General features: G+C 39.2%; 1 protein-coding gene and 1 long non-coding RNA gene across 2 annotated transcripts in view; one reads left to right on the forward strand and one right to left on the reverse strand.

Moving 5' to 3' along the window:
* LOC148139782 (uncharacterized) overlaps positions 1 to 24,832 on the reverse strand; it is a 519,617-nt gene that overhangs the window by 117,254 nt on the left and 377,531 nt on the right. The window lies entirely within an intron of this gene.
* tmco4 (transmembrane and coiled-coil domains 4) overlaps positions 1 to 24,832 on the forward strand; it is a 111,905-nt gene that overhangs the window by 18,515 nt on the left and 68,558 nt on the right. The window contains exons 5-9 of the mRNA XM_043675786.2: positions 5,590 to 5,722; positions 14,415 to 14,512; positions 15,863 to 16,006; positions 19,218 to 19,337; positions 23,424 to 23,588. Of these exons, the coding sequence (XP_043531721.1) occupies positions 5,590 to 5,722; positions 14,415 to 14,512; positions 15,863 to 16,006; positions 19,218 to 19,337; positions 23,424 to 23,588 (660 nt within the window). The remainder of the gene's footprint in view (positions 1 to 5,589; positions 5,723 to 14,414; positions 14,513 to 15,862; positions 16,007 to 19,217; positions 19,338 to 23,423; positions 23,589 to 24,832) is intronic.

The following is a 24,832-nucleotide window of genomic DNA, read 5'->3' on the forward strand; positions in this document are numbered from 1 at the left end:
CATACACGTACCGCCCTCTGTGTGAAAAAGTTGCCTCTTAGGTCTCTTTTATATCTTTCCCCTCTCACCCTAAACCTATGCCCTCTAGTTCTGGACTCCCCCACCCCAGGGAAAAGACTTTGTCTATTTATCCTATCCATGGCCCTCATAATTTTGTAAATCTCTATAAGGTCACCCCTCAGCCTCCGGCACTCCAGGGAAAACAGCCCCAGCCTGTTCAGCCTCTCCTTATAGCTCAAATCCTCCAATCCTGGCAACATCCTTATAAATCTTTTCTATACCCTTTCAAGTTTCACAATATCTTTCCTATAGGAAGGAGACCAGAATTGCACACAATATTCCAACTGTAGCCTAACCAATGTCCTGTATAGCCGCAACATGATCTCCCAATTCCTGTACTCAGTACTCTGACCAATAAAGGAAAGCATACCAAACGCCTTCTTCACTATCCTATCTACTTGTGACTCCACTTTCAAGGAGCTATGAACCTGCACTCCAAGGTCTCTTTGTCCAGCAACACTTCCTAGGATCTTACCAGTAAGCATATAAGTCCTGCAAAGATTTGCTTTCCCAAAATGCAGCACCTCACATTTATCTGAATTAAACTCCATCTGCCACTTCTCAGCCCATTGGCCCATCTGATCAAGATCCTGTTGTAATCTGAGGTAACCCTCTTCGCTGTCCACCACACCTCCAATTTTGGTGTCATCTACAAACTTACTAACTATACCTCTTCTGCTTGCATCCAAATCATTTATATAAATGACAAAAAGTAGAGGACCCAGCACCGATCCTTGTGTTACTCCACTGGTCACAGGCCTCCAGTCTGAAAAACAACCCTCCACCACCACCCTCTGTCTTCTACCAGTTCTGGATCCAAATGGCTAGTTCTCCCTGTATTCCATGAGATCTAACCTTGCTAATTCGTCTCCCATGGGGAACCTTGTCGAACGCCTTACTGAAGTCTATATAGATCACATCTACCGTTCTGCCCTCATCAATCTTCTTTGTTACTTTTTCAAAAGACCCAATCAAGTTCGTGAGACATGATTTCCCATGCACAAAGCCCTGTTGACTATCCCTAATCAGTCCTTGCCTTTCCAAATACATGTACATCCTGTCCCTCAGGATTCCCTCCAACAACCAGTCACAATATAAATCCTGACGTGATAGGGAGGGTTGACTTAAAACAATCACCATCAGCAAGAAAAAAAGGCTAGTAAAACTATTGGCCTAAAATGTACTGTTTCCAAGAGTCTTAAAAATAAGTTGCAGCACTGATAATAGATGTATTGGTTATATTCTTTTAAAATTCCTGAGATTCTGGAAAGGTCAGAGCAGGTTAGAAAATGGCAATGTGACACATTTATTCAAGGAAGGAGGATGACAGAAAGCGGGAAACTATACTAACATCTATGACAGGAAAGATGCTCTAGAATTTTATTAAATAATTTATAGCAAATACTGGAAAATCACACTATGACCAAATTTTAGAGGACACCTTAAGAACTAGTGGTGTCATTTTGAGACAGTCATGAGATTTCTTATCACAAAAGGTCACCAGAGTGTGAACTTCTCTTCCTCAGAAGATAATGAAAACTGTAACTTTCAATTTTTTCAAGGGTGAGTTAGACATATGTTTGATAGAATAGGGTATCATTTGTTTTGGAGTGCAGAAAATAACCAAATCATTGGTTGGTGGAGCAGGCTTGAATATCCAAACAATCTACGTCTGCTCCCAAGTCAGATGTTCCTACATACACATCACGAATGCAGCAACCTGTGTACACTAAAGCACTAAGATTTAGAATGAGCTGTCTGGTGTCTACCAAACTATACCAAGAGTTTCGTATCCACTACAAAGCTCAGCTTCAGTAAGCAGTACTGTCACAGGTTTGGTTGCTGACCTTGGTTAGACAGCAGCTGGAGTTACGATTGGTGTTAATGATAATTGATTACAAAGGAGTTAAGATCAGTTGTGGATTTGGCTCCTGACCAATATATGGTCACCTCTGGTGGAAAGTGTGTGAACAGGATCAGACTTTACTTTGATATATTGTTGTGGTTAGATAGTCTGTTCAAGCTCACATAAAGAATACTGAACAACGTGAGGTATTGCAAGGCTGCCTGTCTCCCAGGAACTGAACCTAGGCAGACTCACACTTTTTGAAGAGAGAGAAAAAGTTGAAAAGTTGGCAAAATGCCCAGATGAAAACACATATTTCTCACATTGAAAGGCAAATCAAACCAGCTAAAACTAGGTAATCCTTATTTGCTGTTCCTTATTCAAGTTAAATATCAGTGAATATTAATTATTCAGTCCAATGCTCAAGGTGCTTGTTATTGATTTGATTGGTCATGGCCAATTTGTGTTGCATGAGCTGCAAAGTGCATACCTTTTCTAGAAGCTGAACCTGTTTATGGCAGTCTGTTATCTGTGTGTACAGAAGGAGCACTTTTGTTTAATGGAGCCAGGTAGTGTAGTCATTTCAATTTCCATTTTCACTTCTGGGATGTGTGTTGAAATCCACCCGAATTTAGCAGGGCAAAGCTGTTCATCTTTCCACAGTATTGAAATGTTTGGGTGAAATCATTTTCATTAGGGCTTTTCTATTAAAAGCTTTTGTTTCAAGGTCTGGAAAGTAAAATATGAAGCTTTAAATGATTTCTTATGTCATCCAAATTTAAGGTCATCTGAGCAACTGTTTGGTAAGGAATAGGTGGGATTGCAAAATATCTATCATTAATATATCGAGCTTGAGCTAAAGGGAGAGGGAGAACTGGCAGGGGCTGTTTTTCCTGGAATGTTGGAGGCTGAGGGGTGACTTTATAGAGGTTATAAAGTCATGAGGGGCATGGATAGGGTAAATAGACAAGGTCTTTTTTCCAGGGCGGAGGAGTCCAGAACTAGAGGGCATAGGTTTAGGGTGAAAGGGGAAAGATTTAAAAGGCACCTAAGGTGCAATATTTTCACGCAGAGGGTGGTGCGTGTATGGAATGAGCTGCCAGAGGAAGTGATGGAGGCTGGGATAATTACAACATTTAAAAGGCACTTGAATAGATATATGAATAGGAAGGGTTTAGACAGATATGGGCCAAGTGCTGGCAACTGGGATGAGAGTAATTTAGGATATCTGGTTGGCGTGGATGAGTTGGATCCAAGGGTCTGTTTCTGTGCTGTACATCTCTATGACTCTGCTGATTGGACCCCATATGGAATCAATTTGCCCAGTTTTGTGAGTTCCAAGCTGTGAAACTTTTTCTTGCAGTGCTGGCCCAAGGATTTTGCAACAATCACCCCTACCACACCACACTCCACCCTCCACTCACATACACAAAGGTGTGCACACAGTCAACAAAGAGAAAAAATTGAAGTCTGGAATTAAATTTTATCTTTATTTACTTGGCATTCACTTCCATCTAATTTGGCACCCCTGATGGGGTGCTGCTCAATTCATTTATATGGTTGGGATAGCCCTGGCAGAAACTATCAGCATTCAAAATGAACTTGGGCATGAGAATGAAGGAAAATTAGTTGAGGAGAAAATGTGGTTTGAACTATTTGCTTGCGTGAAGGATAATCACTGACATGAACTGCTTAGAGTTAATGGCCTGTTTCCATTCTGTATTTCTAGTTACAATCCAGTTCCCTGTGGGTATTGTTTCATGTTAATTAGCATTAACTAGATTTTTGACTGGTTAGAGTAGAATGAGGACTGTGGAATTCATGTGTGAAAGGCCATTCCTGAAATTAATGCATACTTTTGGGACTGCATGAGTTGAGCTTCACTTTGTAAATAACCAATACTGTTATTGAAAGAAAGTTTGATGGGATGGTATCCCAGCTGATACTAATCCTGAAAATGTTCCATTCCCCACCACAGAAATTCCTCACCTTGGTGAGCACCAATGTTTTTAACATTTGTTCACATAAATATTATGTTTAAAAATTCCTTTATGCACATTTTTGCCTGTTTTTGTCTTGTCTGCTTATGACAGCAATGTTCCACATTGAAAGTAGAGACTTTATCATGGTGCTGTCCACCATCTTGGTGACTGTTCAGTCATCCTGTGGATATACAGCCACATACAGCACAAGCTCGAGGAGAAACAACATTTAGTTAGGTAGATGTTCAGCTAAGGGCAAATTGCCCAGGATTAATCCTACATGACCTAACTGTAATGCTGTTAAAAAGGCTCGATAATTTATAAATGCATTGCCAACAACAACTCATCCTGTATCAACACATCCCCTCTAAATCATCAATAGCCAATCTTAACCCACGCACTGAAAATCTAGGGTGTAGGGTGTTAATGTCGGGTGTTAAAATGAATGCTCTGAGGTGGCTAGAGAGGAGATCAAACTGTCACCAGTGGCTGGTATTAATCTGGACAGTTGTGTTTGGGATAAGCCTTTACAGATCTAGTGAGTTCGAGGGATAAGCAAGTAATTCCCAGAGTAAAAAAAGACTTGATGTTCTATTGTATTTTTCACCACCACCAGATGGTTCAAAGCCAGTGTGTACTTTTAAAGTGTAATCACTTTTGTACTGGAGGAAATATGGCTACCAGTTTGCACACAGCAAATCTCTGTTCAGTGATGACCATAAAATCTGTGTGTATGTGTGTGTGTATCACGTACTGATTGAGGGTTAACTGTTGACTAATTTCCCGGTTCTTTCAAATAGCACCATGGGATCCTTTTCTCCAACCAAGCAGGTAGAATCATGGCTACTTGATAGATTAATTTTGTTTCTTTCTCTGCAGATGTTGCCACACATGCTGAGTGTCTCCAGCACTTTCTGTTTTATTTTGGGTAGATGGGGCTTTAGCTTAGCATCTCATCTGAAAGATCATGTCTCCAAACTTGCAGCATTTCCTTCATATTGCATGAATTTCTGTGGTCAAGCCCTGGAGTGTGACTTGAACCTGGAGCCTTGTGATTCAGAAGCAACTGAGTTTTGGTTGACATTTGCGGAAATATGTTGCAATGTCTTACCACGTTGTACTCCAAAATACATAATTAAATGTTTGCTTGTCCATTTTCTTGCTGTGTGGTTTGTTGGTGCGTCCTTTGTGGTGTAGGTTTTCAGAGAGTGAGTTAGATTGGCTATTGATCATTTAGAGGGGATGTGTCGATATAGGATGAGTTGCTGTTGATTCCAGTACGTATACTTTTAACACCTTCCCTTGACCTAATTTATTTTGTTAAATCAAAATATTAATTGATGCAATCATCAATATTCACTTTATTCTTAATTTGAAAAGTAGCATTTTGAGACTTTAGAGGTGTCTATGTTTGCTGGTAGCATATACTGGTTTGCACTGGTCAACACACTCAGAACCCCACCTGAGAGGACACTATGGGTCTGTATGGTTCAATCTTACACTGGGCATTACATTTCTGGTCTTAGCTTGGTACAAGAGTATTTGTCAGATCTATTTTTTAAACTTGAGACTACCTGATGTCATACACATTACTTATTAGCAAATCTGGTACATTTAAATAATGCAAATCAAACAAAATAAAAGTCGTAACTAGTCTAGAGTTTTCTAACTAGCATGCTTTGTTCCACCTTTGTGTTGCAGGATACTACGACGCACGTGCAAGGGTCCTCATCTGTCACATCACATGGCTCTTGCGAATTTCATTTGAAGAACTGGAGATCTTTGAGGAATCTTTGGTAAAAAGTCTGGAAGGATGTACAGAAACAGAGTCCAAGTAAGAAAAACATAGACATAGAAAACATTTCACAACTCTAGTGTGTTTTGTGCTTGGGAAATAACAGCCTGCATATTTAAACAAAGAAATACAAAGTGCTGAATCATCGTCTCTATTTTCAAACATCAATTTATGATTCATGAATTTTGACTTATTTTCTTTGGGAGGAAAATGGGGTGAGATTGCAATCTTGCAAATGTTTATGAAATGAAATATATGAAGAGTGAAAGCAAAGAAGAAAAGCCATCACGATAAAATGTATTCCTACTGTGACCTTGAACATTATATCTGCCTGGATCATTGGGAATTGAGTTCAGTTTGTTTGGCTCCCAGCAGCTGCTGTGCACATATTGTTTGACAAGGTTTTTGAAGGTGATTGGGTGAAATGAGATCACAAAGAGAACAAAGAACGAAGAACAAAGAAAATTTACAGCCCAGAAACAGGCCCTTCGGCCCTCCAAGCCTGAGCTGATCCAAATCTACTGTCTAAACCTGTCGCCCAGTTCCTAAGCATCTATATCCCTCTGCTGCCCATCTACTCATGCATCTGCCCAGACGCAACTTAAATGAATCTACCGTACCTGCCTCTACCACCTCTTCTGGCAACGCATTCCAGGCACCTACCACCCTCTGTGTAAAGTACTTGCCGTGTGTATCCCCCTTAAACTATCCACCTCTCACCTTGAAAGTGTGACCTTTCGTTATTGAATCCTTCACCCTGGGAAAAAGCTTGTCTCTATCCAACCTGTCTGTACCCTTCATGATTTTGTAAACCTCCTATCAGGTCCCCCCTCAATCTCCTTTTTTCTAATAAAAACAAACCTAACCTACCCAACCTCTCTTCATAGCTAGCACCTTCCATACCAGGCAACATCCTCGTAAACCTTCTCTGCACCCTCTCCAAAGCGTCCACATCCTTTAGGTAATGCGGCGACCAGAACTGTACACAGTATTCTAAATGCGGCCGAACCAATGTCTTGTACAATTTTAACATGACTTGCCAGCTCTTATACTCAATATCCCATCCACCTGTGCAGCATTCTTCAGGGTACAATGGACCTGCACTCCCAGATCTCTCTGCCCATCAACTTTTCCCAAGGCTCTTCCATTCATTGTATAATTTGCTCTAAAATTAGTCTTGCCTAAATGCATCACCTCACATTTGTGTGGATTGAAATCCATCTGCCACTTTTCCACCCAACTCTCCAGTCTATCTATATCCTCCTGTATTCTTTGACAGTCCCTTATGCTTTCTGCTACTCCACCAATCCTCATGTAATCTGCAAACTTGCTGATCAGACCAACAGTGCCCTCTTTCAGATCATTTATGTATATCACAAACAATAGTGGCCCCAACACTGACCCCTGTGGAACACCACTGGTCACCTTTCTCCATTCGAGAAACAACCTTCAACTACTACTACTCTGTCTCCTGTTGCTCAACCAGTTCTTTATCCACCTAGCTAGAACACCCTGCTCATCATGTGACTTCACTTTCTCCATTAGTCTACCATGGGGAACCTTATCAAACGCCTTACTAAAGTCCACGTATATGACATCAACAGCCCTTCCTTCATCTATCAACTTGGTCACTTCCTCAAAGAACTCTATTAATTGGTAAGGCATGATCTCCCCCACACAAAACCATGTTGCCTATCACTGATAAGCCCATTCTTTTCTAAATATAAATAGATCCTATCCCTCAGTAACCTCTCCAGCAACTTTCCCACCACCAATGTCAGGCTCACTGGTCTACAGTTACCCGGAATATCCCTACTACCCTTGTACACGGGGACAACATGAGCAAACTTCCAGTCCTCCAGCACCTCACCTGTATTTAACGATGCCACAAAGATATCTGTCAGGGCCCCAGATATTTCCACTCTCGCCTCCCTGAGTAACCTGGGATAGATCCCATCCAGTCCTGGGAATTTGTCCACCTTAATAACCTCTAGCCTACCCAACACATCTTCCTTACTTATGTCAACGTGATCCAGCCTAATCAGACTTCTATCTCTAATCTCAACATTCATCATGTACCTCTCCTCAGTGAACACTGATGCAAAGTAATCATTCAGAATCTCATCCATTCTCTCACGTTCAACACACAGCCTTCCTTCATTATCCTTTAGTGGACCAATCCTTAATCTAGTTACCTGCTTGTTTCTTGTATAAGAATAAAATGCTTTGGGATTCTCCTTAATTCTGCTCACTAAAGCTATTTCATGACTCCATTTAGCCCACTTGATTCCTCATTTAAGACTTGTCCTACTCTTTCGATATTCCTCCAGGGCCCATTCTGTTCTTAGCTGCCTAGACCTTATGTACGCTCCCCTTTTCTTCTTGGCTAGTCGTACAATTTCTCCTGTCATCCTTGGTTCACGAATCTTGCTCTTCCTATCCTTTGCCTTCAATGGGACATGCCTATCCTGCACTATCTTAAACCTATCTTTGAAAGCTTCCCACATATCAAATGTGGACTTCCCTTCAAATAGCTGTGTCCAATCCACATTTCCGAGCTCCTGCCTAATTTTGGTATAATTGGCCTTGGCCCAGTTTTGTGCTCTTCCCTTATGACCACTCTCATCTTTGTCTACGAGTATTCTAAAACTTACAGAATTGTGGTCACTGTTCCCAAAGAAATCCCCCACCGCAACTTCTACTACCTGTCCTGCTCGTTCCCTAGTAACAGGTCCAATATGGCCCCTTCCCTCATCGGACTATTGACATACTGCGCTAGAAAACTCTCCAGGATGCTTCTTGCCAAATCTACCCCATCCAGATCTCTGACGCTAAGTGTATCCCAGTCAATGTTGGGAAAGTTAAAATCTCACATCACCACTACCCAATTGTTTCTACGTCTTTCCATCACCACTACCCTATTGCTTCTGCAAGTTTCAGAGAACAACGAGGCAATTACATGCTTTGTCCAATCAAGAGGTTGAATGATGATTAAATTACTCTGGTTTTTACAGATGTATTTTATAACTCTCACATGGATTCTGAAACTACATTGCAGTTTAGAAGTCACTAGATTGTGTCTGTAGTTTCTTGTATTCTGCAAGAGCTCCATTGATTTTTCAGTTTATTACTTAGCATAACATACACTAAATATTTATTTGAATGTATATATTGTGTATATGTTACATATATTCCCATGATACTTTAAATCACACCCAAACAAATGGCTTCACTCAAAATTACAACATCAAAGATTTGAGAGTTGAAGAGGCCAGTTATATAGAATACATTTTACAACAGGCTTTTTAACCCAAATCATCTATACCAGTACTCGTGCTTCACATGAACCTCTTCCCATCTTACCTCGTTTCAATATATCTGCACATAAGTTAATGCATCTCTTATACTCTGACTTTCTCTTAAGCATCTATGTTATTTGCTTCAGCTGCATTATGTGGAAGCAGGTTCCATGTTATCACCACTCTCCAGGTAAATGTTTCTCCTGAATTCCTGTTTGATGTTTTGGTGGTCATCTTATAATTATGGCCCTTTGTTTTGGACTATGCACAATTGGAAAGTGCATCTCTGTGCCTGCACTGTCAAACCACTGCATCTCTGCAAAGCTCACCGCGAAGACATTAGGTCACTCCTCAGTTCTTTTTCCATTGTTAAAGAATACAGCCACAGCCTATTTCTTATTTCCTAATAGGTTATAAGTCTTCTCAGCACTGGTGTAACCTCTTTAATCTATTTTGCAATTTATTCAGTGTCTCCATATCCTTCTTATCATGTGAATACCATAACTATGTGCAGTGTGATTTTGTAAGTTTTTCTGTGTGACAGTTCAAAGTTCTGCCAAGTCCTATTAGATGCTTCCACTGATCTTGACATTTGTATTGTTCTCCAAGCTCCAAAAATGTTGGATGTCTCTAAGTTACACAATAGGATAATTTTCAGTTAAAGTTCATTGGCACTGAAACATGCTCAGGTCCAGTACTGTTAGATGTAGAGTAAGGTTCCCATTATGCAGGTTTACTGGTGCAACTTAGTTTGGATATAGATTACAGCTTGGCACGGTGACACGTTGGTTAGCACTGCTGCCTCAGAGCGCCAGAGACCCGGGTTCAATTCCCGCCTCAGGCAACTGTCTGCGTGGGTTTCCTCCGGGTGCTCCGGTTTCCTCCCACAGTCCAGAAATGTGCAGGTTAGGTGAATTGGCCATGCTAAATTGCCCGCAGTGTTAGAAGTAGGGGAATGTGTAATGTGTGGGTTGGTCTTCAGAGGGTCGGTGTGGGCTTGTTGGGCCGAAGGGCCTGTTTCCACACTGTAAGTAATCTAATCTAATCTAATATACTGTAGAAGAACATCCCTTGCGCATGAGTCAGAATTTTTCCTTTTATCACAGCAACCAACCCCATGTTTCTGAATGGTATGACAGTTGATCAGGTCTTTTTCAACAACTGCATGTATTCACTTGATATTTCCATTTGACAACAATCCTTCATATTTATACATTGGAAATGGAATATTGTTTTTAACTTGAATTGCTCAAGTCAGCATAAATCCGCTCTGACTAGCTTCTGTCAATAGTTCAAAGATTGACCTCTAGCGAACAGTAACACACATTACATGTTCTTTTTAAAATTAGTATATGAAAGAGTCACAGAATGGGTAGGGCACAGAGGATGTGATTTGGTTCATCATTCCTGGGTCAGTTCTATTACATGGTACTAATCTCATGTGCTTTCCCTTATTGCTGCACACCATTTTTATCCAAAAAAAGTCACCTAATGCCCTCTTGAATATCTCATTCGAACCTGCCCCCACTACATTTCCAGGCATTGCATTCCATATCCTGACTACTCCCTGTGTGAAAACTCATATCACTCTTGCTTCATTGTCACATCATTTTGAATTGATGCCTTCTAATTCCTTTTCCAGTTACCAGCAGCAACAGCTTCTTCCCATCTATTCTGTCCAGCCTGTCAGCCTCTATCAAATCTCCTCTCCATTTTCTTGTCTCCAAGGAGAGGACCAATTTACTTGCTATGTCCTCATAATTGAAGTTCCTCATTCTTGGAATCGTTCTTGTAAATTGCTTCTGCATTCTCTCCAGTATATTCGCATCTTCCTATAATGTGGCACCCAAAGCAGTATACAGTACTGATGTCAAACAAGTTAAACATCACTTTTTTGCTCTTGTGCTCTATGCCGCTATTAATAAAACTAAGAACACTATCTGCTTTATATGTAGCTCATTCAATCTATTCTTCTACATTCAATGATCTGTGCACATTTACGCCCATCTCCCTCTGCTCCTGAACCCCTTTCGAATTGTACCCACCATTTTATATTCTCTTTTAATGTCCTTCTGATCAAAGTGCATCAACTCTCACTTCTCTGCTATGAACCTCATCTACCATCTATCTGTCAATTTGTCAACGTCCTTTTGGAGTTCCATATTGTTCTCACAATTTATAGTTCTTCCAAATTTGTGTCATCTGCAAACTCTAAAATTGTGCTTTACACACCAAGATCCAGATCATTAATACATATCAGGAAAAGCAAAAGTTGCAATACCAATCCAGTATTACACCAACAGATCTTCATTAGCTGACCATTGCCCTCTATTTCCTGTCACTCAGCCAACTTTGTATCTGTGTTGCTGCTGTCCCTTTGATATCTTGGCCTATAGCTTTCCTGACAAGGTTGTTGTGTGGCAGTTTATCAAACACTTTCTGGGAATCTATATATACTAAAACAACAATTTTATGCACATCGACTCTTTGTATTATCTCTTCAAAAACCTCAGCAAGTTAGTTAAAATACAATTTCCCCTTTTGAAATCCATGCTAACTATGATTCAGAGAATAAATAACACAAGACCTTTCACACATTTTTACTTTTTGACCTGTATAAATTCTTCAATCACTGCACCACTTTAAGCTAAATGCTATGGCAAGAAAAGGACATTTTCAATATATTTATAACAATAAGCAATGTCTGCATATTTTTCAAAGCTGAGTCAGGTGGCTCTATCATGAGTATTAAATTCTTTTTTCAGTGACATTTTCAGTGAAAATAGTTAGCTAGATCTTAGCTCAAGGTCACCAGTGTCTTTCTCAAACAGAATGCTGCATTCTGATTCTTTTAATTGCAAAACTTACTTTATTCATGCAAAGTTCTTTCATCTGCATTCACAGATACTAAAGCAGTTCTGTAGTCTTTGCGTAGCAATAAAAACATTGAAATTTGACATTCCCTGCAGTTGCAAAAACCAAAGGCATTTCTTCTTCATGCAGGGGAAAGGCAATGAGAGGGTCTGATAATTTAACAGACCCTTGTTAAACTTTGGCAGAAAGATCTTAGATTTTTCCCCACTGTGCTTTGGTGGCAGCTGCCCCAAGCTTTTGTGCATCCCTCAGCATGTAGTCTTGGATATTGGAATGTACCAGTCTGCACTTGGTCAAGTCAACTGTTTACACTGGAAGACAAACAATGGTTCACATGATGCAGATGTAGAGTCAGCTGAGCTCTTTCCAAATGTCTCTCTTCTACATATTGTGAGTTTTCGCAGTCTCGACTCATTTCTCTGTGAATATGAATCTCAAGAACAAAACAATCAATAAATGGCAGTACAGAGAAAAACAAACATATTATGCAGTATCTGTGCTCTAGGATAGACTTGTTGTGTTCATGGGCCTCTCAGTTCATCTGTGAGTTTTGTTTTGCTTTGCATGTTTTGGAGAAAGTGAGGACTTCAGATGTTGGAGATCAGAGTCATAAGGTATGGTGCTGGAAAAGCACAGCAGGTCAGACAGCATCTGCGGAGCAGGAAAATCAACATTTCAGGCATGCCCTGGTGAAGGGTTTATGCCTGAAATGTCAATTCTCCTGCTCCTCAGATGCTGCCTGACCTGCTGTGTTTTTCCAGGGCCACACTTTTCGACTGCTTTGCATGTTATTCCAATGTTAATTCAGCTGTTTTTCTCTGATGCAGTCCACTTAATTTTCTGAACATGTATCAAATTTTAAGTAAGTAAGTGATATGAAGGGCTTGATAAGGACATGATTTCTCCAGCTGGTAAGTTTATGCTCGAGAATCATAGAGGGCCCTGAAACAGCAAACATGCTGTTCTATCCGAAACAGAACCAAATTATCCAATTCAGTATACAAATATTGTGACATTCAGTGGATCACCTGCGTGGTTGTTTATTTACTAACACCTTTTGATACATTAGGTAACCTGCTAATCAAAAATACACAGCATTGTGCAACAGTGGGCTGCGAGGGATTCAACTTGTAAATGAATTTGTGAAGATGTAATGCTTTATAATGCCTGTTTCATATATGATGTTAGCAACATAAAAATATATAAAGTGCTCCTTTTTTTTAATCTCATTTATTTCTCAGAAACTGCATTCTCTTATTGGGAAGGATATTCAATAAAATACGATCAAAAAATAACGTGACACTTGTATTTACGATTGCTTACTTATAGAAGTCAAAATGTTTTTACCCCTAATATAATCTTTTATACTGATGAAGAAATCAAGTTATAATGTACAGAATTGCATTTTTATAAAAATCATTTCAATTGAGCTTCTCATATGAACAGAGGGTATAGGCACATAGTATGTATTTTTCACATGCTGAAAGAAGTTCAGCCTTCTTCAATGAAGCTCTTGCTCATTCACTTCCTCAGTGGCCATCCCATTGTGAACATGAGCCTAATATTTGATTTGTCCTTGGCCTCAGAGCTGTTTTTGAAAACTCAGTGCTGCTTAATTTTGAAAAATAAGCACAAGTGATCTGAATGAAATACTTATGGCCATGAAAGAAACTGCCTAAACTGATTCAGAGCTGAAAATGTGTTGCTGGAAAAGCGCAGCAGGTCAGGCAGCATCCAGGGAACAGGAGAATCGACGTTTCAGGCATAAGTCGAAGGGCTTATGCCCGAAACGTCGATTCTCCTGTTCCCTGGATGCAGCCTGACCTGCTGCGCTTTTCCAGCAACACATTTTCAGCTCTGATCTCCAGCATCTGCAGACCTCACTTTCTCCTAAACTGATTCAGGCCAATTGTTCAATGTCATGAAGGAATTAAGTCACAGGAATGCAATTTAAAAATGAGGATGTTTGAAGTAAAAAGGAATAAGAACAGGATAATATTCAGTTATGGAATAAATCACAAGAATAGGAGAGCTGATCCATGGAATCAAAGGACAGTTAATCATATTTGTGAAGGAACTGAGGGATGCATTGAGAAGATAAGTAAGTTTAATTTAAAGAAAAAAAAACTTGTTGCTCTTAATGGCATCGGTTTTTAAAAGACAGCTTAGATCTGAAGTGAACTGAATATGACTAGCAAAATACTAAAATGTGATTTGTCTAGTATCTTCTTATCAATGATGAGAACCAAAATGCATCAGGACTTGGAATATCTTTGAGATGAGATGTCTACTAGTAATCTATTATAAACATGATAGTTTAGTAGGTGGAGAATAATGCTGATTCAATAATCTACCTGTAACCTCACATTATAAAAATGCCTGTAATTGAATTTGTACTGATGCCATTTTCCTTCTTAATTGCTGTTCAGTATGGATGGTGATCACTGTAAGTATTATTTACAACACGTATTTTAAATATTGAGAACTCCAAGTTTCACTGCTTCACTAATTTACTTCCTACATTGCACCTAACCCATTTCCAACCTCAACATTTCCAGAGAACTTGAACTTTCCTGGAAAACAAAAGATCGTAAAAAGAAACTAAAGAGATATTTTCTCATCGGACTTGCTACAGTAGGAGGTGGGACAGTGATAGGTAAGTTATAACTGACACCACCTTACGGTGTTGGGGATAGACTTAAGATAAAACTGGGTTTTTATTGGGGTATGAAGCTGCAATAGATGTATTAAAACAGAAATTAGTTACAGTTCTATAATAGGTGGAGGTGTAATAGATGCATGACAACTCGTATTACATTCAAAATTGCAGAGCTTTGTCTGCAAATTGAATTAGACTTGCAATAATTAATCTGAAGGCTTCTGCAAGTTAATGATAAGTGTCAGTCTGTATAATTAAAGTTACTATCTCCAACGGCATATCAGAGTTGGTTTCACATGGATACATTTCAACTGGGTTGACACATAAAAGACATAAATACTTTGAGAGCAGATGCAAATAGACATGACAAACTTTAAATGCTTAATCCTAAAACATTATACTCAAGAAGAGCAGAGGCTTCTTAAAATGATGCTGACATTTCTGAAAATTAGTGAAGTTGCCACAGTCCCAGAGGACTATAGGAGTGCTCTCTTGTTAGAGAGAGATGAGTGGTGGTGAGTTTAACCTGAAGTTCATCATGCCTCAGGCAAGGGGTGAAATTGAGAAGACAGGACCTTCATGATAACATCAGAGTGTGCAAGAATTGAACCTGCAACGTTGGTGTCACTTTGCATCGCAAACCAGCCACCCAGCCAACTAACCCCCTAAATGTTATACAGGAGCAAACAGGACATTTAGTTTTGTACTAATAGGTGTTAGGAGCAATGAATGGGCTATCACTTGAGTGGTTCAAGAATCTTCAGGGAAGAGTTTGAAGATCTATAACTGAGTAATTCATCACTTGCTTGGTAGGAGCCTCACCTATTATGCATTTAACTTGAACTGCCACATGTAATTTTTTATGGAAATTAATTTTGTTAGAAATATGAGTGACTATTTAATTATCCTGAGATAATTCACAGCAAATGCTATTCCCTTCCAAATATGCTCTCCACCCCACCACACTGGAACAAAATAACCAAAATGAGTGCGATCAGAATTTGTCAACTAATGCAAACCAATGACATGTAGTATCTAGAAATGCATATCTTTAACATTTAGTTGAATTTCTATGTGAATGTCAGCATTCTGATATGGTGCAATCAAACATGTAGTAGACGAATTATGCCTTTATTTTTATATCATCTGTGCATGTGTTGGTGAATCATCTTTGTTGTAATTAAAGTAGACATTTATGTATGAGATTTGATACTGCTACCCGTTCAGTCGTGATTCTTTTGTGATTCAATGAAAAATGCTACACCTTTGATCTCAGAAATGCAAATGAAATGAGTACTGTTCTTTGTGTGTGTTAACCTGTTAACAAATGTTCATTGTTCCCTGCAGGCCTCACTGGTGGCCTTGCTGCCCCCTTTGTGGCAGCAGGAGCCGCTGCCATTGTGGGGACGGCAGGAGCAGCTGCACTCGGTTCCACAGCAGGAATTGCCATAATGGCATCTTTATTTGGGGCAGCAGGCGCAGGACTGACAGGTAAGCATGTTTTAATTGTTTTTTGTGTTCATTCATTGTCGGCTATAACATGGCTGTGAAAGGACTGGCACAACTGTAATTTACTTTGCGATAAGATAGCATCCTAAAGTCCCATGTTAAGATTAAGCAAACCTGAGACCATTCAGCCCATCATATGTCTGTCATCTCTTTTGATGGAATAATCCAAAACTAATCCTATGGCCCTGTTTCCGAACTGTAGCTTTAAATCTTCCCCAAGGTGAGATTCACAATGTTAGTTTAAAAAATCATTCTGCCCATTGAAGCTCTTCCCTCCAGTCTGCAAGCTCATATGTCATATCCAACCTTTTGGTACTCTAAAATGTAATAAATAGTAGAAGACCACCACTCCCGAAAACCAGCCCAAGAAAGTCTGATATAATTTCAGGACAAAAGTGGAAGTTGCTCCCCGGTTCCCTAAGGCAGTCAGGCAAAACTCCCTGTGACTTATAATTCCTTCTGTTCCTAACTAACCTACAACTTACCTTTTATAACCATAACTGTCATCCTTTCTCAAAAATATGGTTTAGCATCCTCTTTGAAGGTTTGAGGGAATCAGTATGAATCATATACATTACTAATCTGTTCCAGAAGCTGATGGCTCTCTCACAAAGAAATGCTTCCTACCCTCTTTGCCTGAGGTTCTATATTCATATCCTCAAGTTGTAGGGACTGCGTACTTCTCAAATAACCTATCCAACTGGATGTAATCTGATCTCTTGAACATTTTAAATACCTTAAACATATCCAATTTAATTCTGAATTGCTGTAAATAGGCCTGACTCCTGAAGTCTACGCTGATTACTGCAAGCCTTATTTCTAGGTTTCATCCTCTGCACTGCTTCTCAACTCCCACTACATGGAGACTCAGAATATAACACAATGCTCCTGTGTCTCTGGCTGAATAATTATTGTATAACCAGAACAACTTTACATTAACCCTAAAACCTTATCTGGCTCCTAGTGATCTTTTGAAATGTTTTAAGCACCTTTTATTGGTTTATCAGTTATGTGTCGTGATCTTCATTTAGTTGGGCTATTTGTGTGATATGCCATGAACATGCCTAATGCTTCATGTGCCCTTTGAAGTATTGGTACATTAACTCACCAATTAAGACATCAGAGTAAATAGGGAGAAACCATTCCCACTCATTAAAGGATCAAGAACAAGAAGACACAGATATATAATAATTGGCAAAAGGAGCAAAGTCATGAGAGTAAGCTTTTCCATGCAATGAATCGTTCGAGTATAGATTTCACTGCCTGAGAATGTGTTGGGGCATGTTCAATTGATGGATTCAAAAGGGAATTAGATTGTTAATTGAAAAGGAAGAATGTACAGTGTTGTGGACAAAAGGCCAAAGGGCATTTTAAATTGCCCATTCAGTGAACTGGTGCAGACACAATGGGCCAAACACTCTTTTTCTCTAAAATGTAGTAATCCTGTGAACAGCTGTACTATTATTTTCCTTAATACAGGTATTCAAATTATTTTAAGTCCTTATTCCTCAAATGCTATTCTCATATCAATTTTGAATTTAATATTTTGTTCTTGCTCCGACTTTTCTCATTTAATTTGAAATAACAATGTAAGTTTATCTTATCAATACTATTAATATTAATGACAAAGTTCCCCTTTATCGGACAACTTTGTATTCTTGATTTAAGCTTTAATGATCTTTCTTCAGCACTGTTGCTTTTCTTTCCATTTGCTGCAATTCTGGTTGTAGTGCTACAAGGCTCTAAGTGATGTCTGTAAAGTGTCTGTGAAAATCAAGCTTTTTATGAAGACTTATACTGTTCTGACTGTATATCCCAGCTTTCCATTGAATTAGTAAGTGTTTCACCACATTGTGTAGACATTGAAAGCGATAAGGCTGTTGTTTCTCTCAGGCCTCTTTCTGAATCTCCTTACAGCTCAATCAAATGAATTGTATGTATATGGAAGTTGGGTTTTTTTTGCACAATACTTTGTATCAATCAGTGAGTTTAAGAGCCAGCCCCTCAGGAAATTTTTTATCCAAGAAAACATTCTAATTCATTTTTAAACAGCATCCCTTTTGCTCATCGTTGTCCTTTCACAATGAGATTTTCATCTTAGTACCAATTTCTCTTTTAAATATGGGCTGGTAATAATTAGGAACAGGAGCAAAGGCGACCCATAAAGGAGCAATTTGTGGAGCTTTGATTCTATCAGTCCAAACAGTGAAATAATGTGAGAATCCATAGCATCATATTGCACATTAGCATGCCTTGTATATAGACTGACAGCTTTCAAATTTGAGAGACTGGATCCAAAGCTGCTGGTGTTGCTTGGTTGAATTTAGTCATCCTAGTTCAGCCACAGGTGGCGTACCGTTTTGGAATGAGGAATGAGAGACAAGAAAGAAGAGAAAAATAAATGAGGGGTTAGAAATCAAAGTGCGCTGATCTCACTTTTTGCCTTGCTGAACAGAGAACAACTAGATGTAGAGGTGCCAGTGCTGGACTGGGATGGACAAAGTCAGAAGTCACACAACACCAGGTTATAGTCCAACAGGTTTATTTGAAATCACAAGCTTTTGGAACACTGCTTCTTCATGACCAGCGATCCAAAAGCTTGTGATTTCAAATAAACCAGTTGGACTATAACCTGATGTTGTGTGACTTCCGACAGAGAACAACGTGGGCAGCAGTAACAAAGACTGCTAATTTGGAGGAGCAATTTCAAAGGCATCCTTGAACATTTCAATTTCTGGGAATTTATTGCTAATTTAAAATGTAATTAAATTAAATTAAATATGATCTTAAGTAAATTTAACACTTAGTGTCTTATTGCAGACAAAAGTAGAAAAGGAAGCTGCTTCTGCCTTCCCTTATGTAAATATAGAATTGAAGAAAAGAGCTGCATCCTTATTAACAATGTTTATATTTTCATTCACTAAACGTTGACTTGCAGATTTTGGAAGGAAACAGAATCAGTTTCAATTATATGTGATTTTAATTGTAGTCTGAAAATGCTTGTATGTACATCTTGCACTTTTACATCTAAGTTTCATGTATTTCTAGATATTATTCAGTGCACAACAATCTCTCATCAAGTATATTCTATCACAAGATAATTTTTTTTATTTTTATAAGTTTTTGGGGGGAAAATATTCCATGCTTTCAACTTCTGTCAACATAGTTAAATCTGGTTTTCATTTCCTTTCAGGATACAAAATGAAAAAGAGAGTGGGAGCCATTGAAGAGTTTGAGTTTCTTCCATTGACTGATGGAAACCAACTGCACATCACAATAGCTGTTACTGGGTGGCTATGCACAGGAAAATATGGTATGGGGAATGTAAAAGCACAAACCAAGACCAAATACATTTTAAAAAAAAACTATTTGCTCTCGGGGCAAAGTTTGCCTCAGGATTTTGCTTGGCATTATAATTCAGCTTTCTCCATGAATTGTTACAAAAATATGTCCTTGCTGGAATTTTCCCTCCATAGCACATGGACCTTACAGCAGTTGTGGCCTGAGATGCTGCAGCATAAGTTGCAATCATTTAATTAAGCACAGCCAGTGTCCTTCATCATCTGCATGGCTCAATACAATTCCAGATGTCTTCTTTCCCTTTTGGAACTAACTACAAAGTTTCAAGTAAAAGTTTAAATAGTTGCATTCATCTATGCAATTGAAAATGATAATCATCTGAATGGAATGAAGCAAGTGACTGAAATTTTGCTTCAGTATTCTAACCTATCCTGTTTGGCTTATCTTTTTATTCTAAGAAACAAGTGAGGAATTAATGCAAAAAGCTGCACAGACTTATCACAGTGAGTTCTTTCCTCAAATTGCATTGCGACCCACACGGTATTAAAGGATCATTTCATTTAACATGGTATTTCCAATTGACAGGCTTTGGCAGGCAGAAATCAAATTTGGTTTGAAGAGATTGACAGTAATTTCAGATAAATGAATTTGTATGTGACAGGGTTACTAACTCTCTTTATTTCTGTACCTTGAGTTATTGTGCCTTAGCAAGTGTACTTGATGCTCTGGTTCACATTAGCCTTCACGGTGGGTCAAACTCAATTATGGATAATGTGCCACGCTTGCCTAGAAAGCTTTCAGATATAAAAATAGCTAACAAGGATTTTGTGTGCTACAGACAGCCATATACTAGAATCTTGGTTGCCAGGGAACTGCTATGCTTATTGGGATAGAGTTTTGGAAGTAGTAGTTAATTTATTCCCAACTCTAGAATAAATAAAGGAAATAAGAGCTTGAATTTCTAAAGCATCTTCTCACATCTGTCAGCATATCCTTTCGAATACAATGAATAAGTTAAAAATGCAGTCATTGTTGTTACCTCTTTTTATTCATTCACGGGATGAGGGCATTACTGGCTAGGCCAACATTTATTGCCCATCCGTAATTGCTCAGAGGGCAGTTAAGAGTCAACCACATTGCTGTGGGTGTGGAGCCACGTGTAAGGATCAGACCAGACCAGGTAAGAGTTTCCTTCCCTACAGGACATTAGTGAACTGAATAGTTTTTTTCTAGCAATTGACAATGTATTCATGGTCACCATTAGATTCTTAGTTCTGGATTTCTGTTGTATTCGAATTCCACCATCTGCCATGGTGGGCTTTGAACCTGAATCCCTGAGTCTCTGGATTAACAGTCCAGCGATAATACCATTAAGCTCTCACCACCCCTTAGGAAAATTGGGGTCACAGCTGGAACAAAACCAAGGTCTAAAAAGCTGCAATTTCACACTGAGTCAGTGCTGCAGCAAACTGTACTGATAGAATCACTTTAGCATAGAAACAAAAGTGCAAGCAAGATGCAACAACAAAATGGTGTTATAGCTCCTCAAGTAATAATGAGGTGATTTTAACATGGGCCGTAAAACTTCGCAAAGAGTGGTAGTAAGTTATATATCATTATGTGGCAGGTATGGCCCTTGAGATTGAATTGATAAATAGGGTATGAAAACCAGTCGTAAGTGGAAGTATTACTCAATTCTTTTTCTTCCCTAACTCAAGGATGTTTAGTAGTGTTTGGATGTTATTCTATAACATCAGGGTCACCTCTGATGCTTTCCATAGTATAGTCACTGTATGGACTTCCACACCAAAGACCTGTTGGTAAGTCATATTAATTCACCTAGTATCCAATAAACAACCTCAGCAACAGTCAGCATTTTCAGGTGGGGCAGTGAGACAATTGAACGAAAGCTGTAGCCAATGTTTGTATTTTCACTCTGTTTCAACAAAGTAATTGGCTAGCTTTCAGGTAAAAATCAGAGTTAGTAATGACTAAGAAGTCTCTATATGAGTTGTGTTTCATCGTCCGACTGCCTTTTACAAATGTTGAAATTACTTTAAATAGTGTATTTTCAGTTTGCAAATGCAATCTCATTTCAGTCTAAATATCAGGTGGTGAATGATTATTCAATTTGTGTTTAGCACCTGTGGCAACAGTCTCATCCAAATATGTGACCTCAAAGTTATTTCACGTTTGTGTATAAAAAAAAAAGTTGTTGCCTCAAGGAGAGGGGAGAGAATGGATCTGAGGGGATACAGTGCACGAGTCAAAAAGAGTGGAGCAAGCAAGCCCAAAGATGTGCATTGTGCTCCCTCACCTCACTGAGTTTCACGATCATCAAGAAGGTGGATTAAAAAAACAGTTAAAGTAGCAGCAGCAGGGGCTAATTGATGAGTGTTTTGTTTCTCCAAATTAAGGACAAGTTTGAAATTTATTTTTAGTAAGTGTGGACAGTAATGTAATAAATAAAGGCATAGCAGGGAACCATTGAATGGACATCTTATACCATGTGGGGACTTCAGGATTCCTTCCATGTCCTGAACAGCCACGATCAGGATGTGTTGTCAGCTAAGGCCTTGGAGCTTGAGCAGCAGCTGTAATGGAATCGAGAAGCTGAGAGCTAAATGGATAATGCATCTCAGGGGATGGTCATGCCATTTCTTAAGGGCATGCAAAGTGACAAGGACCAGTGGAGGTAGTATAGGAAAAGCTCAGCAGGTCTGGCAGCATCTGTGAAGAACAAACAGACTTAACATTTCAAGTCTGGTGACCCTTCCTCCAGAACTAAAATGTTAACTCTGATTTCTGATCACGGATGCTGCCAGAACTGCTGAGCTTTTCCCACAACTTAAGTTTACATTTCCATTTTGCAACATCTGCAGTTATTTCAATTTTTATCAAATAGTATAGGAGTACCCTGAGTGTATTTTGATCTTTAATGACTTCTGAACACTGGTGAAAATGATTCATTGGGAGAGTCAAAGCTTGAGAGAATCTATGGATGGCTTATCTATACAGGGGGAGAAGAAAGGACTGGAAATTAGTTGTGAATGGGAATTCAGTACTTCGTGGGGGAGATGGGTGTGGCCGTGGCTGTGATTTCAGGAAATATCCAAAATGAATTTAGTATGCACTAGGAGGCTGAAGACCAAGAGCTGTAAAGTGAGATTAGGCTGAGTAACCCTTTTTTGGTTGAAAGACACTGTGGACCACAGAGAACATATTGAATTTTGTTATTGGTATTTACACAGCCTGAACTATTAAAATGAAGTTGTAAATTAGCAGGACAGTATTTAAGTTTTGTCTTTTATTGCTGAGAGATTTGATGTTTCAAAGAGGTGATAAATTGTGAGCAGCATGAAAAGACTCATCAAAACCAAACTGCAGCACACATTTGTAGATCAGATCATACTTCATAGGATACAATGTACTCATAGATTCATAGTACTTTTGCAACAGGTGGAAATAAAGCAGATGGTTGATATAAATGCATGAGTTACCCATCACAGTATGAGACAGGCATGATAGATAAGCTGGCATGTTCTTGCCCTCCATTTTCAAGTTCACACATGAAAGGATGAGAGAAATTCACGAGTGATGTAAAGAATCAATGCAAAAGGGGACTTGGCATGTTAATCTGTTGCATCCCATTCAAACATTGCGTTTTGCTTTTCTGTTTTTATGTGAGGTATCGCAGAAAAGCAGAATCTAAGCTGCTTCACAGAATTCCTGCCTTAAAGACTCTGCATTCTAACCCCACTCCAGGACTTGAGTATGTAATCTAAGTGGACACTTTGATGCAGTGTTGAGGAAACACTGCACTTTTGGATAAGACATTAAACTGTTAAATTAGCTCCCTTAGGAGAGAGATTTCTCAGTACTATTTAAACAACAACAGGGGAGTTCATTTTTCTCATTACTGTCTGGAACGTGCACTGTGCAAAGTGGTTGTCCTGTTGTGCTACACTACAACAGTAACTGCACTTCAAAACTGCCTCATTAGCTTTAAAGTTTTTCGGATGCTCTGAGGTCATGATAGGTTGTATATAAATATAAGTTATTTTATGTTCTCCTTAAATCATGCATTAATCTCCATCAGGAAGTTTTGAGGCACCTTGGCGCTCTCTGCTGCAGTCCAAAGAACAGTACTGTCTAGCCTGGGAGTCAAAGTACTTGATGGAACTGGGTAATGCCCTTGAATCGCTGCTGAATGGCTTGGTCAATATTGTTGCACAGGAAGCACTAAAGTACACTGTACTGTCAGGTAAGGCAAAACGATGAGTATTGACTACAGTGACAGTTTCAGAAAAAAATTCAATTTACCAATAAGATATTTGGCATCGAAAAAGAATTGAAATTTTATAAAATAGATTGATTTTTTAAAAGATATTGTAGCTCTTTACAACTGGGCCAGAATTTATTTACTATTAATCTCCCTACGCTATTCTAATTTTCAATCTTTTTCTTTACAATATTTTAACGTTAATAATATTAGTGCAGTAGTCTAATTACTATTTGGTGGTATAGAACTTGAGTATTACTGAAAAAAGCTGAAAATGTGTTGCTGGAAAAGCGCAGCAGGTCAGGCAGCATCAGGAGAATCGACGTTTCGGGCATAAGCCCTTCTTCAGGAATGAGGAAAGTGTGTCCAGCAGGCTAAGATAAAAGGTAGAGAGGAGGGACTTGGGGGAGGGACGTTGGAAATGCGATAGGTGGAAGGAGGTCAAGGTGAGGGTGATAGGCCAGAGTGGGGTGGGGGCAGAGAGGTCAGGAAGAAGATTGCAGGTTAGGAAGGCAGTGCTGAGTTCGAGGGATTTGACTGAGACAAGGTGGGGGGAGGGGAAATGAGGAAACTGGAGAAATCTGAGTTCATCCTTTGTGGTTGGAGGGTTCCTAGGTGGAAGATGAGGCGGCTCTCATCTCCAGCATCTGCAGTCCTCACTTTCTCCTCGAAGATTATTACTGAAAAAAGAAACATTTCATCAAAGGTTTTTGTCTTGCACTCATCAGGATAATTCAAAGAAACCAATGGAAAAGGAAAACAAAATTTATATGGTGTGAGAGAAGAATGCAGATTGGTTGAAGTGGACAATGATAGTTAGATGCATTGCCATGGCGAATGCACCAGTCAAATGATGACTGACAGTTAACTCCCAATCTTTGATTGCATTTTAAGCCAGGCAGGTTGATTCTAATTAATCAAGGCATTGTCCTGAGGAATTGAACAGAAACTGGCAGTCATCTTCATAGCATCATAGAGAATTGTGACAATGAAAAAGGCCCTTTTGGCCCATTGTGTCCACATGGGTATCAAGCACGTGTCTTCCAATTCCAATTCTTGGCCCATAACCTGCAATGCTATGGCATTCCAACCTAAATATTGCTTCAGTGTTGTGATGCTCTCTGCCTCTACTTCCTCTCACTGACTTCCATGTACTTCACACAGTCTGGGTGACAACATCTCTCCTCTAAACCTTTCCCTAATCTTAAATCTATGTCCCTGGTAAT

This window comes from Chiloscyllium plagiosum, unplaced genomic scaffold, assembly GCF_037043375.1.
Source record: "Chiloscyllium plagiosum isolate Xiang-an unplaced genomic scaffold, Cpla_swu_hap1 HiC_scaffold_37, whole genome shotgun sequence".
In the NCBI taxonomy this organism is placed as follows: Eukaryota; Metazoa; Chordata; class Chondrichthyes; order Orectolobiformes; family Hemiscylliidae; genus Chiloscyllium; species Chiloscyllium plagiosum.